At 53.3% G+C, this 15,583-nt stretch overlaps 1 protein-coding gene across 3 annotated transcripts in view; it reads right to left on the bottom strand.

Moving 5' to 3' along the window:
* The window catches only part of Rfx1 (regulatory factor X1), a 30,014-nt gene extending 16,044 nt beyond the window's left edge, over positions 1-13,970 (bottom strand). The window contains exons 1-5 of one of the 3 annotated variants that reach the window (XM_050120736.1): positions 13,767-13,969; positions 6,180-6,518; positions 1,359-1,468; positions 1,127-1,210; positions 177-284 (exon numbers count right to left, since the gene is read on the bottom strand). In XM_050120736.1, the coding sequence (XP_049976693.1) occupies positions 177-284; positions 1,127-1,210; positions 1,359-1,468; positions 6,180-6,477 (600 nt within the window). In that variant the 5' untranslated portion in view covers positions 6,478-6,518; positions 13,767-13,969. Of the gene's footprint in view, positions 1-176; positions 285-1,126; positions 1,211-1,358; positions 1,469-6,179; positions 6,519-13,766 lie in introns of all 3 variants that reach the window. The other 2 variants (XM_050120739.1, XM_050120738.1) reach the window with 2 other exon arrangements.
* Positions 13,971-15,583: the final 1,613 nt, after the last annotated feature.

Below are 15,583 nucleotides of genomic sequence, written 5' to 3' on the forward strand. Positions count from 1 at the left end.
AACCAAAAAGAAAAAAAAAAAGAAAGAAAACAAACAAACAAACAAGCAAACAAAAGAGCCAGGAGTTTTGTATCCGCCTGAATGACATTGTGAGATCTGTCTCAAAAACCAGTAGAGGAGGCAAATATGGGGTGCATGGCTAGAACAGGGGAAGATGTCAATGTGGCACCACCTACCTCAGGGGCGGAGTGCACCTGCTGGGCACTGTGCACCGTCAGGGAGACCTGGCCACCCTTTGTGCCCGGTGCTGTGCTCTGCACCACCAGGTGCTGTGTGGGGAGAGCCTGGAGTCGGGAGAAAAACAAGCATGGTCACCAGCATTACCAGCCACAGCCAAGCTTCTGGTGTTGTTTTCCTGTGCTAGGAATAGAACCTGGACCTCACAGACACCACTGCCACCTCTGAGCCCCATGCCAGTCCCTAGCAACCTCACTGAGCACCTAAGCACTAGGAACGTTCTAGGCGCTCAGGAACTGCCCCTCATCCCAACACAGCACAATTATGGCTCTACTCTATAGCAGGTGACACCCAAGCTCATGTGTGGTGAAGGGCTTGTTGAGCCCTGAAACCAATCAGCCAAGCCAGAGTTGGTTCCTGGCTCAGAAGGCAAGTGGAATGTGATCTAGAGCCCAGTGTGGGGTGCATGCCTGCAATCCTAAGATCAGGAGTTCAAGGTCATACTCTACAACGTACAGAGTTTCAGGTCACATGAGACCCTATCTCAAAACACCCCCCTAAAACAAAAAAGAGAGAGAGAGGAACACATATTTTTCCTGGGCTGGGGTGTGGCTTCGTGGTAGAGCACATGTAATATGCCCCCTGCTGGGCTGCAGCGTCAGTATTCTAGCACAATTCAAATAGGAGCTGACAAACTAGAAATGGTCAAAGGCCCCAGTACCAGACTGTGGCCTTCTTGGACTTGACTGTGAGAGGCTGGGGCTGGACCCACAGGTTCCCTGCTATCAATCCTCCCCAGTTCTCAGTATAAGTACAATACTCCTGAGGCTGCTTGGACATCAGCCCCTAGGGTATCTGATCTTGTCTGCAGAGAGCACTGCCCAAAGCTAGGCAGGCTGGCAGCCGGGCACTGGCTCTCTACCCTGGGAGGCTAGAGCAGAAGCCTTACCTGCTGTGGCACCTGGATGTTGGTAAGCTGCAGGGGTGACACGTGGCCTGGCTTGGCCTGCACACTGGCCTGGACCAGCAGCCGCTGTGGAGGCAGAAGAAAGGGGCTGAACTAGGGTTGCTTACCAAGAGGGTGGCTACTGCCATACCCTGATGAGACAGGTAAACAGATGTTCATGGCGGGAAAAATGGGGAGATTGCCTCCCCTCTCCCCAGCGAAGGCCATGTCCTACCTGCTGGCTGCCCTGCACCTGCTGTACCACCTGGGTGGGGACACCGGTCTGGCTTGCTGTGGAACTGGGGCTGGCCTCTGACACAGTCTCACTAGCTCGCAGGGCACCTTCTGTGGGAAGAGGTTGGGAAGTCAGTGCTGCCTCTGCCTCTCCAACAGTGAGTCCAGCAGTAGAGGACGATGCAGCCTGTAGTCCACCCTCAATGGGACCTGGCCTCTCCAAGTCCAGCCTGGTCTTTTCTTTTCTTTAATTGGTTTTTATTGAGCTTTACATTTTTCTCTGCTCCCCTCGCTGCCTCTCTCCTCCCCCAAGGCCCCCATGCTCCCAGTTTACTCGGGAGATCTGGTCTTTTTCTACTTCCCATGGAGATTAGATCTAGGTAAGTCTCTCTGACGGCCTGGCCTTTCCTAGCATCCATCAGAGGAACGTGGCAGGATGGGATGAGGACCCAGAGGACCCAGGATCTTTGATATCTGGAGTGAGGCCCCTGATTTTCTTTGTTCTGAAGTTGTATGTCTGAGGAGCCTGTTTCCCACACAAACAGAACCATGGATATGGACAGGGAGTGGACTAAACCCCCTCTCCCTGGCTCAAAACCTGACAGCTCAGGAGGGGCCAAGGCACTGGGCTTCTCCTGGCTTCTTAGGAGACAGGTGGTCAAAAGTGCCCCAAGCCTTCCTCCCCTACCCAAATGGAGGGGAGGTAGCAAGGCGCTTAGAGCCCAAAGTGCAGGTACTTATGTTGGCGGGCAGCCAAGAAGAGAGGATCATAGAACATGGTGCCCCTGCCTGCTCCCAACCCTGCTGTCCAGCAGGCCCAGGAGGCCAGCACTGCGGGAGCAGTAGAGCATGCAGGTGGCTTTATACCTGCAGCCTTGGGGAGCTAATCCCTGCCATGAGCTCAGACCGCCTTCATGCCCTCAGGTAAGCAATCTGCTTCGTGCAAGCTGCGAGGGGGCTGTGGCAGCGCAGAAGGAAGGCTGGTACCCAGGGATGCTATCAGTCAGAGGCAGGTCATGTTTCGTACACATACTGCTAAGTGATTCATGGGGCAGCAGGGAAGTGGAGAGGACACACTAGCTAAGAGTCTCACCCAAGCTGGGCTGTCATCTGGCCTACCCCTATATGTTGCCTAGCTTGTTCCTCAGCAGTTCAGGTTGGGGCGGCCATGTTCTCAGTCTCCAGTAGAGCCTAAAGGAACCAAGGCCTCAGGTCTATCTTCCTGGGATCTGGCAGTGGGCAAGGGGTAGGAGTCCAGAGAGGTTACCTAGCCCCCCACAGGGCTGAAGGGTTACATGGCAACAAGGGTTATCAAAGAGAGGGCTGTGGGTACTGATACTGTTTCTGGTGTACCAGGTGCTGCTCTAATAGATTCTGGGCCCTTGGAGCCAGTACTTGCCTTTCTCACTCATTTGCATGTGGCAGAGACTTTGTATCACCCAGCTGGGGGGCCTGGCCTGGCTCCCAGGTCTCCCTGAATGCCTACATGGCCCAACCCCACATACCAATCTCAAGTTGCTGGTCTTATTAGGTAGGATCACAGACTGGCTTAGGAAGCTGGGGCCCTTAGAGACACTTCAAGGTTGAGGTTTCAATTATAGAGCTCATTCTCCATAAGGGACACAGGAAAGGGGCCTGGTGAGGCCAGGAGATTGGCCCAGTCTGCCTCAAAGCATCTGAGTATGCACCAGATGTGGCCAGATGTGGAGACATTGTCAGGACAAACTTCCTGTGGCTCTCCCCAGATCTACTCGGGTAGCTACACCAATTCTAAGCAGTAGTAATTAGATTTTGCTGGAATCTTCCCTTAAAACTGCTTTAGGTGTCTCTGGACCCCTGAGAAGGACCTCGTCTTCAGCCTATCTGAATGAGATTTAAACTGGCCTAGAGTCAGAGGCTCCCCATCCCCACATACCTGCACTGTATGGAATACAGGGAGTCAGGCCTGGCCCAAGGATGGGTGCTGACCTGAGACCCATGGACTTGCTGTTGCTCAGGGTGGGAAGCTACACAGGACATTGATCCAGACCCCCCGCAGCTGCACATCTGGGGATCTGCTCCAACCAGTTATCCACCTTGTCATCACCTGCCTTGGGGTGGCCCTTACGGCCCCAGGCTTTCCCCTACCCATCAACACCAGGAGGGTGAATGGGCAAAGGGCTTCCTAGTTGTGTTTTGGAAGGGGAGCTGGGAGGAGAGTAAGGGAAAAGATGGAGTCAAGGGACAGCTGGGACTCTCTTCTGGGCATGTGCATAGGCATGGAGGCCCTGGAAGCTACGGTTAGGAGCCAGAGCTCACCTCCTGCTTGGCTCAGTCTGTCTCGTCCATGTGGTCACTACTTCCTCCAGGCACCTGGCTCTCCCACCTGTCTACCTGGCCACCTCTCAGCTTAGAGAGCAAGCTAGCTCTTCAGGAAACTGAAGGCAGGCTCAGGAGGCTGAACCCTGGCATCCTCACCAGCCAGGCCCCTCTCCCCCAAGGGTAGACAGACCTATCTGCCTCTCTTCTGAAAGTTCAGGGCAAGGTTCTGGGCCCCTGCTGTTCCAGGGTCTTGTGTCTTCTTGGACCTCAGTTTCCCCATCTTCACTGAAGATGCTGACAAGCAGCCCTATTTCCCTCTTGTGGGCACAGCCCTCTTGAGCTCTGGAAAAACAGGAGCTGAAGGAGGCAGAGAAGCCTGGGTGGCTGCAGCGCCTCCTGCAGGCTAAGCAGGAGTCCAGCCTCATCCTCCCAGACTGCATCACCTTCCACCTTAAATTCTGGAGGCCTCTCAGGGGAGGACAGGGATTATGGATGTGTACCGGCTGGCCAGGGAAATCTGAGCTTCCTTCCTATTGTCACCAAAGTCACTTGAGGGCAGAGCATGGCAGGCCCAGGCTGGAGGTCTCAGCTTACTTCTGCCTTCTGGCTTCCAGGGGCAAGGGGCAGCCTTCCCCCTGCAGTGAACTTGCAGGATTCCTGGTCAGCCCAGATTGCTCTTGGCCCAGGGGCTGGCCTAGGTACTTCCCTGTTTCAGCTTCTCTTTCCTCAAAGGACTGTCTCACAAGGGCAACCTGGGAAAGGGATTAGGAAGACCCTGACACAGAAGCTAGAAGGTAGCAGCCTCTCCTCTTCCTCAGAGCTCAGGAGGCAGCGGGGGTCCTTTGTAGGGATGGGCTCTCTCCTGCCAGAAGTGAGATCATGGGAAGACATTCCCTAGGACCACTGTGCAAAGCAGGCAACAAGCCACTGTCTGAGCCAGGGGTGAGAGCCTGGCAGTGATACTGTAGAGATACTGGAGCCTAGCCTGACACGTGCCGTGCCGTCCCCACCCCGCAGCTAGTGAGAGTGGCCTAGGTCTGTCTAACCTAAAAGCCACTCTGTGGCCTGGCCTCCCTCGCTGTGCCACTGTTGGACCTGGTGGCATACCCTGCCATCAGCTTCTGACGAGGCTCAGGCAAAAGGATGACAAGGCTCAGGCCTGCCTGGGTTACAGAGTAGTTTCAGGACCAGTGTGGGCTACTTACTGAGACCCTGTCTCAAAATAAAAAGTAAAAAGAGGGCTGGGGGTGTAGTTCACTGGTAGAGCACTGGTCTAGAGTCTGTGGAGCTCTGGGAAGAAGGAAGGGAATAGGAGCCATGACACCTCTCAGGTCATGAGAGCATGATTGCTGGAGCAGAGAGGGGCCCAGCCTGAGCCTGAGATCTGCCTATGGCTCAGAGAGGTGAGGCGACCAAGAAGATGAGAGGAGTGAGTGAAATCTGGGCAGGTGTGCGGGGCAGGTCTGCAGTCGGAGAGGAGTAGGCGTGCCTGTCACTGCCTAGAGAGGCCAAGGATAACAAGAGTCCGGAGTGACTAATGAGTCTGATGTGGTGAGAGGATGGGGACCCCAGCTAGAGCGTGTGGACGAGGAAGCAGGAGGGAAAGAGCTAGTATTCTGAGAATATCTGTGTATAAAAGAGGCTGAGAAGCAGACTGCAGGTGCAGGCAGAGGGCAGCCTGAGGGGTCCTGGTGAACATGCTGTTTGTCTAACTTAGCTGCAGGAGGGATGTGTACAAAGGGTCATGTCTGGCAGGAGCTGCGGACTCTGCAGGAGAGGCTGGGGCAGCCGGGCCAGTACCTGATCCCACTAAGGTCAGCTGCACGCTCAGGCACTGCAGAAAGAGCGCAGGGAGGATAAAGTACACACTGGGCATGTGTGAGTGCAGCACCTTCCTCCTTCCCCTGTTTCCCAAGAAGGGAAGGGGGAAAGGAACAGAGGATGGGGACCTGTAGTGACACCCCAGACGTACAAAGCAGACCTAGGGCGCCTGACCAGGATGGGCCACCTGCAGTGGTTGGGTTTTCTCTTGATTCTAGCCTTCCCTTTTCCCCATTCTCATGCTGCGGCATTAGACTTTCTCCATGGTACAAGGGTCATGGACACAGGAGCTTGCTTGGCCCCCAGGAAGGAGAGGGAACACATCACAGCCATCTAGACAGTCCTCTCAAGGACCCCTCTAGACCAGCCTTTTAAGCACCTCTCACATGGCCCTAGACAGAGAAGCCATAATGGTCCCTGTATCAGCAAGAAAACCTAGGCAGAGAGGCCCAGGGCTGGTAGGCATCCCAACTCTTGCAGGTGTGTGCAAATTGAATTTCATCATCCCATCTTTTCTGGGGACAGATTAAAAACAGGAACATCCCAGTGGGATACAGAAGTATCTCTGCTTGACCTGACTGCCTTTGCCCAAAGATGCCCCAAATCCCACAGGAAGCCCCAGAGAAGATCCCTGGATGCTCCTCAGAACTCCTCCCAGAGATTTTCCAAGCGTTCTCCATGAATGTGGGTGTGAACTTACCCGAGACGGTGACCACGATGTACTGCTGAGCCACAGGGGATGGGGCAGGCGTGGCAGGCTGTGAGGGCGCTGGGGCAGCTGGAAGCTCGGCCACATACTGCTTCTGGCTGCCCGGAGGCTGCGTCTGCGGTGGGGGGCTCTGCAGCTCGGTGACATACTGGGGCTGGGGAGTCGCTGCAGCAGGAGGCTGGGGTGCTGCTGGGGGTGGTGGCTGGGGCAGGGCCTGGGGTGGGGCTTGTGGCGGCTGGGTCGCTTGTGGGGCTGCCTGTAGCTCAGTAACATAGGACTGTGTTGCCATGCCAACAGTGAGTGATAATAAATAAGGCGGTTTTCCTCTTCCTTGAGAAGAAAAGTGGGGGAGAGAGAAAAAAAAAAAACAAAAGAAGAAAAGAATTAATCTACCAGCAGTGGAAAACAGGGCCAGCTCCCAGCTCCCTGGAGATGTCTTTGGGTTAACTTGATTAAATCTCTGGCTAGATACAATGGACCATCCCTGTAGGGGATCTGGGAGGAGAGAGTCAGGATTCCCCGCCCTCATCCTGAGCTGTGGCTGTTGCCCTTGCCCTCCACCCCCTGCCATCTGAGCATGCCCACAGTGCCTCAGGTTATGCTTGGGACAACTCTCCAGACTGCAAGAGAGTCTGTGTTCCTCTCCACAAATGGCACGACTGTCCCTGGGTCAGGCTTGGGAATGTCAGTGGCCTCTACTGTAGACGGAAACTGCGCTGTTGTTTCCTAGCCATTGTTGATGTATTTATTGCCTGTGTATATTGTATATAGTCATTGTGTTTATTGTATATAGTTTTCTTATACTTATATTAGTTATAGCCTTTTTTATTTAGACAAAAAGGGGAAATGTAGTGATATTTCATTTGTATTTTAATAAATAAAGCTTGCCTGAAGATCAGAGAGTAAAACAACAGCCCCACTAGTCAGCTTTACAGACCAGACAGTAGTGACACACACCTTTAATCCCAGTAGCCACACTAGTTTGCCACAGAAACCAGGGGTAGTGGTGCATGCCTTTAATCCCAGCCCTAGAGAGGAATATAAAGTGGGAGGAGACAGCTCTCATTCAGTCTCATTCTGAGATTCCTGGAGGCAGGATTGCCATTTCAGACTGAGGTAGAGGTAAAAGCCAGTGGCAGGCTGTTTTGCTTTTCTGACCTTCAGGTTGAACCCCAATATCTGTCCCTGGGTTTTTATTGCTCGTGCTACACTCTAGAGCACCTGTGTTATTCCCCTCACCATCAAGCCCAGTGAACACCTCTCCCCTTTGAGACAGGATCTCACTATGTAACCCTGGCTGTGCTGAACTCACATAGTAGACCAGGCTGGCTTTGAACTCACAGAGATCTGCCTGGCTCTGCCTTCCTAGTGCTAGGATCTCTTTTCTTTTGGTGTCTGAGGATAGGACCCAGGACCTTGCACACGATAAGCATTCTACCCTGAAGCCATCCAATCTTTAGCACTTGTCCTTTGCAACAGGCCCTCCCTGTGTAGTCCACGCTAACCGTGAGTTTGTAACCCTCTGCCTAGCCTCTGGAATAGCATTTGCTACTATACTACCTTTAACTGGGCATCTCCTGGCCTCCTGCTGCACATGCACATTCCAGATCAGTCAAGCTGACATCCATCACACACCCATTTTAGATCTGCAACCACCACAGTAAATCAGACTGAGTTTGCCAGCTGAGCTGAAGTTCAGAGAGGATAAGGTGCTGGCCCCAGGCCACACAGCAGGGAAGTGGCAGGGCTGTCTGAACCGCGGGCAGGCTAAGCCCTTGACAGCTCCTGGGTAAAAAGGCAAGTTACAGAGAAATCTAGCCGGGCGGTGGTGGCGCACGCCTTTAATCCCAGCACTCGGGAGGCAGAGGCAGGCGGATCTCCGTGAGTTCGAGACCAGCCTGGTCTACAGAGCTAGTTCCAGGACAGGAACCAAAGCCACAGAGAAACCCTGTCTCGAAAAACCAAAACACACACACACACACACACACACACACACACACACAGAAATCTGCCTCTCAGAGCCCTGTGTAACAGCAGGATGCCATTCACAGGTCCTGGCAGAAACTGCAAGCTCAGGGTGGGGATGCTTCTGAGGCAGGAGTGGCTGGTCTCGCTGGCCAGTGCAGCTTTCCTGGCTGGTACTGGGCTTATCCTAGCATGAGATGGGCAATGCCTTGGGAGGGTGCCCGTTCCCAGTATTTTCCTGCTCTGTGCTCTGGAGGCTAGCTGTGATTCTGAATCACACAACACCCAGGCTGGGAGCCTGCCAACCGGGAGGCTCTTCGGTCGTGACCTCTGGCACCACTGTGCCACACACGCCATTATCAGCAGGCTGACCTAGAGTGAGGTCTCCAAGCGGAAGGCTGGGAGCCAGACTGAGCTACTGCCCCAGCCTTAGCACTACAAACCCATGTATCCGTCCGTCACCAACTTGACTCAGTCCTGAGGCTCGTGCTAACACTGCTGGGTGCTCTCAGCACCAGTGAACACTAGCCCAGAACCCCAGCTTGGACGTTAATTACTTCTAACACTCAGTAGACAACACCTTCCCTGTGCTTTCCACCAGAGGTCCCGCTACCGACCTAAGCCAGATCCAGGGAGTCAGCCTAGCACCCAACAGGGACCACTGACAGCGCAGCCTCAACATGCTTCTCTCTCCCCGCGCCTGCCTCTCCAGGGATCCGGGCTTCACCCTCAGGTGGTAAACTCAGGCACTGGGTGGCTTTGCGGGAGCTCCTCCACTGTTTGCCTGTGGAGTGGAGGAGAGCAGTCCCCCCTGTTGAGCTGTGGCCATGCCTGCACAACAGGCCCTGGGTTCTACCCTCAACAGCACCCACCCCACCCCAATAAAACAACAGAAGAGAGAGAGAGGAAGGGAAGCCTGGGCAAAGCACTAAGGACATCTGTAGCACAGTCCCCAGAGACAAAAGTGATTCCAAGGAACAGGGCTTCCACCACTCCTTGTGTGTGTGTGTGTGTGTGTGTGTGTGTGTGTGTGTGTGTGCGCGCGCGCGCGCGCACAACAGCCAGTGTAGCCCTGGAACTACCTGGTGCTGGGCCATCTTGTGAGAGCCCAAAGGATGAACACTGATTCAGACTACAGGACCCAAGCACCACCAGACTCAATGCCACCCTACTCCACCCCTGCCAAGGACTTAGGCATCAAGGGAAGGAAGAGGCCATAGTCCACCACAGTGAGGGCAGCTCATCTTCCACTGACCCCAGCTTCCTGCCATTGTTAAAGGGCTGCATCTGAGCCAACCTGGCTCAGGGTTTGTAGCCATCAGCATCTGCCCCATGTGAACCTTTTCATAAACATTTGTTACTGACTGTCTTCTGTGTCTTAGTTTACCCATCTGTCCATCTGTAACCTGGGTTCACGGGATCACTGTAAAAATCCAACATGATCACGTGAGCTGCCACTACCATTCATTCCCAGCTATGCATGCACTTCACAGCAGCCCCTGGGGAGGGGGCTAACATGCAGATCCATGAGTTTAACTGCTCAGAGTCTGGGGTGGCCCCAAATATATTTTAGCTAGTCCCCCATGTCCAGGACCACCTCTCTTGCCTGGGCTGCTGCAGAGGCTGTTGCAAAAGTCCGTGCTCCTGGTGCCTTCTCTGAGGACTCACCCATCCCTCCCACATGAGCAAGGGTCAAGCTAGGGGCTCTCTGCAGGGGAACGAATCACACACCTAGATGTGGTATGCCCATTTCCCATGCACGTGTTTCATGGAAGATAGTAGAAGGAAAAGGTACCTGCAGGAAGCCCACCTGCTTTCTGTCAGTGATCTGCTGAACCAGCGTCTGAACCCATTCCCTGGGATGAGAGTGACTGGTTCTGTGGGCAGACAGTGTCTGTTGGTATCCACCTGACTTTGCCAATACAGTGGTGGTACAACAGGTGAGCAGATGTGCAGACGAGGGGCAAGAAAAGCGACGGGAGACACAGACTTGCACTTTGTGATTTTTCATGTCATGAAATTTATAAAATATTCATATGATAAAGTATTCTTTTGAATTTTTCCAGTCATCCCAAAAAATCATTCTTAGCTCTCACCCATACACAGTCAGCAGGGCAGGAGGTTCCAGGCCACAGAAAGCAGCCTAGCCTCTGTAAGGAGAAGTAGACCCATTATCAAACACAGGCAACAGCCGGTAGAGCAGGTCACAAAGGTCAGACTCCAGAACCAAATGGTTCACAAGAAAGGGAGAGAACGCGTCTTCTACTCAGCTCCTCTGTGGAGCCGCACTGGTAAGGGAACAGTGTGGAAGGCGGTAGGAAAGGTCAGCACTGGTGCACCCCGCCCTTGGCATTTGACACATCTTCTGGGCTGGCCACTTCTCCACCTTCACATGGAGCCCTGGAGCACTGTCCTCAGGATCCGTTGAGCGCCTGGCCTGTCCCATGTCTCCTCAGAGAACATATACCACTCACGGTCCTTCTCATGACTGTGGGGCCTTCAGTACCCGTCCCCTCAGACCCTGTGTGTCCTGTCCCCTGGCTCTTGGTCTAATAATGCTCCCATTCCCTCCTGCCTCGGCCTTTGCACCCACCCCCAACTTATATACTTGCTTCTGACCCTGTCCCAATCCCAGCTCCTTAACTTCAGACCACTTCCCCTGGTCACGGTGTGTCCGCCACCTCAGTACTCCTTCCATGTTCTCTCCACTGTATAGCCACTGGTTTACTCCCCAGTTTCTCCTCCCTCCTGGGTAAGCTCATAAGGGTTCCCTTTTACCCCAATCCTAGAGCACTGATGGGCCTATGTTGGGAGTTCAACCTTTTTTTTTTTCTTTTCTGCAGTGCTAGGGCTGGAAGGCAGGGTCTTACACTCACTAGGCAGGTGTTCTACACTGAGTTCCAAGCCCCCAAGGAACTCAGCTGTCACGGTGTATTGGACATATGCAGCTGAATAAAGACAGGGCTAGCAAGCGTGGAAGGCGGGCCGGCTGCACTCCACTGACTGCTTACTTCTGGGTGGAGGTTACAGTCTCTGCAATAGCAGGTGCCAGCTGACCCTGATGGACTGTACACGAGACCCTCCCTAGTTCAGGGCTCATGGAAAAACGCGAGTCCTTGTTAAAAAATACTCTTCCTATCTTCTCCACAGCGCTGCTCAGTCCTCGAGAGCTGCAGCTGAGCCAAGGTCTCTACTCAGACAGCACTTTTTTTTTCCTGGATACTCTCAGAAACAAAAGCCACTCGTGTGCAAACAAAATGGGCAACATTTCACAGAACGTGGAGCTCTTAGTCTGGCCTGGTGGCACAGGCTGGTCATCTCAGCTACTCAGGAAGCTAACCAAGGGGGCTCACAAGTTCAAGGCCTGCCTGGTCAACTCAGCAAGGCCATGTCTCAAAATAAAGTAAAATGGACCATTAAGGTGACTTATCATGTAAAGGCCTGCTATCAAGCCTGATGACGCGTTCAAGCCCACGGATCTACCTGGTAAAAGGACAGAACTCGTTCCCTCTGGCAGTCCTCTGCCTGCACGTGCATGCTTTAACACGCGAGTGCTCATGTGTGCACACACAAATCAATAAAAAGTAAACATTTAAAAACTTGAAAAAGAAAAAATAGGGCTGGGTGTATAGCACAATGCAGAGCAATCTCCTAGTTTGGGGGTGACTTAGGTTCAATCCCCCAAGAGAAAAGAGAAAAAAAAAGCTGCATCCCTGGTCTCCAGCTTCCTGTTGCCAACTCATAGCATCAGCCTTCTCTCTCTTACAAAACGATAAAAATAAAACACCAGCTAATTCCGAGGGTAAACAGGAAGTGATATCATTTGAGCACTACTCTGTATTTGACGTGTGATACATTTCATGGGATCCATATACAGTAATCTATGAAGCTCAAATGAGGTGTGTCCCTAGATGAGGGCACATGGAGGTCTAAAAAATGTGACATTATTTACCCAAGAACACAAAGCTAGAGAGAAACAGTTTTAGGTAAAGAGAAACTGAGGCAGTACCAGCCTTCCCCAGTCAAAAGGCTCTTCCGGGACCAACAACTGCGAGAACAGCTGGGAAGGATGTCCAAACAGTTGATGAAACCAGAATCAAAGCTGGGCCTTGGTGGCACACGCCTTTAATCCCAGCACTTGGGAGGGAGAGGATCTCTGTGAGTTCCAGGGCGGCCTGGTCTACAGTTCCAGGACAGCTAGGGCTGTTACACAGAGAAACCCTGTCTTGAAAAACTGAAGACTTTTTTTTACTTTTCTTTTTTTTTTTAAACCAACCTAGCAAACCCCAGCATCTTCCTGAAAGTTAATGTGCACAATCTTAACTTTGAAGAGACTAGGAAAAGTCCCCCTAAGAGGGAGCTCACACTTCCCTGCTTAATTTCCAATGGAAAAGTCAGTCTTCTTATTGGCTGCAGTGTACACCAGTGCCAACTGAAATGCAAAGCAAGGAACAAGCACACAGCCAGTAAGAATTGCCGTGGCTGGTCTACTTCCGCACCCACCCCCGAAAAAGCAGCTGCAAAGGCCGTGCACTGACTGTGTGTCCCATTGGCTCTGACATGGCATCTGCTCCTGCCCATGTGGGACGGTACCACCTTATAACCTCTGAGCTCTGGATATTGACTTGACAGAAACATGTGGCGGGTCAGGAGATGTGACTTAAGGAATCTACGACAGCTCCATTGGCTCTGCTATTTCCACAAGACCTTAATGGCTAGGGAGAAAAATCCAGTCTCCAGAAACACGAGCCCCACAACTGCGCCACCGCACAGCTGAGATGACACCGCAGACAATTTCAGATCCTCTAAATTTGTGGTCTAAGATCACTTCTCTCCAGCCGGAGCTTCAACTTCTGACAACTAAATCCTCCAGGCTAAAGACAGTCTGACTGGAAGTTGACCATCTCCACCTCCTCCCGGGTTTAGAAGTGGAGGTCATTCTGCAATCAATACTAACAATTTATCAAATCTTACTGAGAAACAGTAGACGTGTGTGTGTGTGTGTGTGTGTGTGTGTGTGTGTATGAGAGATTCAAGGATGAGCCCAGAAGGAATTAGGAATTTCTATAATGAAGAAGGGGATGGCGACACTTCTCCCCATTTTATAGGAAGGAAAACAAAGGCCTAAACTGGAATCGTTGAACGGCCAAGTTCTAAATCTTAGGCAGGTACGCTACCAAGCGGCCTCTCCTCTACGGACTGTCCTGGCGGCGGCGGCCGCACCCGACTCCGAGGGCGGAGGGACGCTAGACTCCGCCTACCTCCGGTCAGGCCCCGCCTCCGCACGCCGTCATTGGTCCAGCCTCCATAGGCCCGCCTCGCCGCACCTCCCGACACATAAAAGCGCCCCCCCTGCCCCCCGCCCCAGCCGCCCGACCTCCACTCGCCCGCGGCCTGCGAGCACCCGCCCTCGCGGGGGCCGGACTGCAGGACCGGGGGCGGGTAGTGTCGCCGGGGCCCGAACCCCGGCCCCCTCCCCCACGGTCCCGACAGTCGGCGCCGCCATTTTGACCGCCCGCCCCTTCCCTCAGGACTGTACTCAAGCGACAGGCGCCGCGCGGGCCCCACTGCCCGCCCCGGCGCGCCCAGCTTGCCAGGCGCTGCCCCGGTTACCTCGGCTTCTCCGCACTTGTGTCCGCGGAAGGCTTTGAGGAGGTGCGTGGGCGCTGTGCAGAGGGGACCGAGCGCGCCGGGGTCCCCAGGCCGGGCCGGGGGCGTGGGGGCGGGGGGCGGCCTCGGTTGTTGTTGTTGACTGGCGTTGCTGGGTTGCTTGGTCGCCACGACTACCGTGGCTATGGCGCCTCCGTTTCCCTCACCGGGGCAACTGTTGCTACCCACCCTACTGCGTCACGCGTCGGGGCGGGGCTCCAGAGCAGCGATTGGACGGCGCCGGACGGTTGCAGAATGCTATTGGCTACCGTCCACGCTTTTTAACACCCTCTGGACTTCTCCGAGCTCGGATTCCTCGGTTCGGACGTCCGTCAGAGGAATCTGAACCCTAGAAGGCAGCGAAGCCCGTCACTCGCGCGAGGAAGCAGCCCTGAGAATTACAGAGGGGTGGGATGACGCTCTAAAGTCGGCCTTCTGGTTGGACCAAGGAGATAGCAATCTCGTCCAAAAGTTTGTCGCGCCTTCTTGCACAGGTGCAGGGAGCGTCGGGAGTTGTAGTTCTGCTCCTACGTACTGATGGGAACCGCAAGACTTCCTCCTTGCTGGGCCTCTTTCTGGCCTCTCGTGCTCACGTCCCCTAAGGAACGCTGCGACTCAGCGCTGCCCTTCTGTGACGTCAGCGGCGGAGGCCGGACTCGGAATTCGATGACGTTACAGGCGCGTTCTCCCAGCCTTAGAGGGTGGCGAGGCAGGGGAGTCGGAGCCTCTAAAATGTCACGGCCTGGCCGCGCCGCTATCTCGACCACGCAGGCGGCAGAAAGGTCTCTGGCAGACAGGGATTTAATGAGAGGACGGACGATAAGCAAAGGTCAGCGACAAGCCTGTCCCCAGAGCGCCCGGCAGCTCCGGATCTCAGTTTCCCCAAGAGATAGGTCAGCTCCAGCCGGGACGTTAAAACAGAAACAGCCCTGGAGGGAGTGAGTTCCTCGAGCTCAGAAATTAATCATCAAGATAATATTCTAATGCAGTATTTTAAAAGACCAATGGAAAAAGTAGACCCGCGGTGAACAAAATGTCAAATGTTAAATGCAGTCATTCTGCTGGCACCGAGATTAGGGTGAGTCCTGCAAGCTCAGGGCTGCATCTTGTGCCCACATTTTTTGTTTACTGACTCAAGATTTTTTTACTAAATGAAATTCAAACTGCTCTTTCTTTCCACAGGAGAGCATGAGTAACAGTGATTAGTTAGTTCCTTTATAGTAATCATGTTGCTATACCAGTTGTGCATAACGTATTGATTGTCTACCTCAAAATGTACAAAAATGGCCAAGTTGGGTAAGGTGGCCCTGTAGACACAGCTACTTTGCAGGCTGAGGCAGGATGATTGCTGGAGCTGAGCTATACCGCAAGTCCCAGCTCAAAAAATGGTCTTTTTTTTTCTTTAGACAGGGGTCTGAAGCCCACAGTTGACTTCAGACCCCCTCTAGAGCTGAGGATGACCTTGAACTAACTGACAGGGGTTTATCATCACACCTTTAAGTTTTGCCACTTCACGTGGAGTTGAGGGTGGAGAAAGATCTAGAAATTGGAGCCTTCATTTAGCTCTGCTGTGATATATGGGCAAAATGGCTCCACCTCTTTGAGCTCTGTTTCCCATACTTCTCCTCTGCAAGGTCCTGAATTGGAAGTGTAAAACATAAGTTTCTTGCCTTTGTCTTGTCTATAATATCAGAACGCCAATAAACAGTCACAAATAAGACAAGTCCTGTAGCTGCCCCAGCAATGGAAGAGAGGGGAGAAGGAAGAGAGAGACTTCTGTA

This window comes from Alexandromys fortis, unplaced genomic scaffold, assembly GCF_014885135.2.
Source record: "Alexandromys fortis isolate MF-2015 unplaced genomic scaffold, M_Fortis_MF-2015_v1.1 scaffold_186, whole genome shotgun sequence".
NCBI lineage: Eukaryota > Metazoa > Chordata > Mammalia > Rodentia > Cricetidae > Alexandromys > Alexandromys fortis.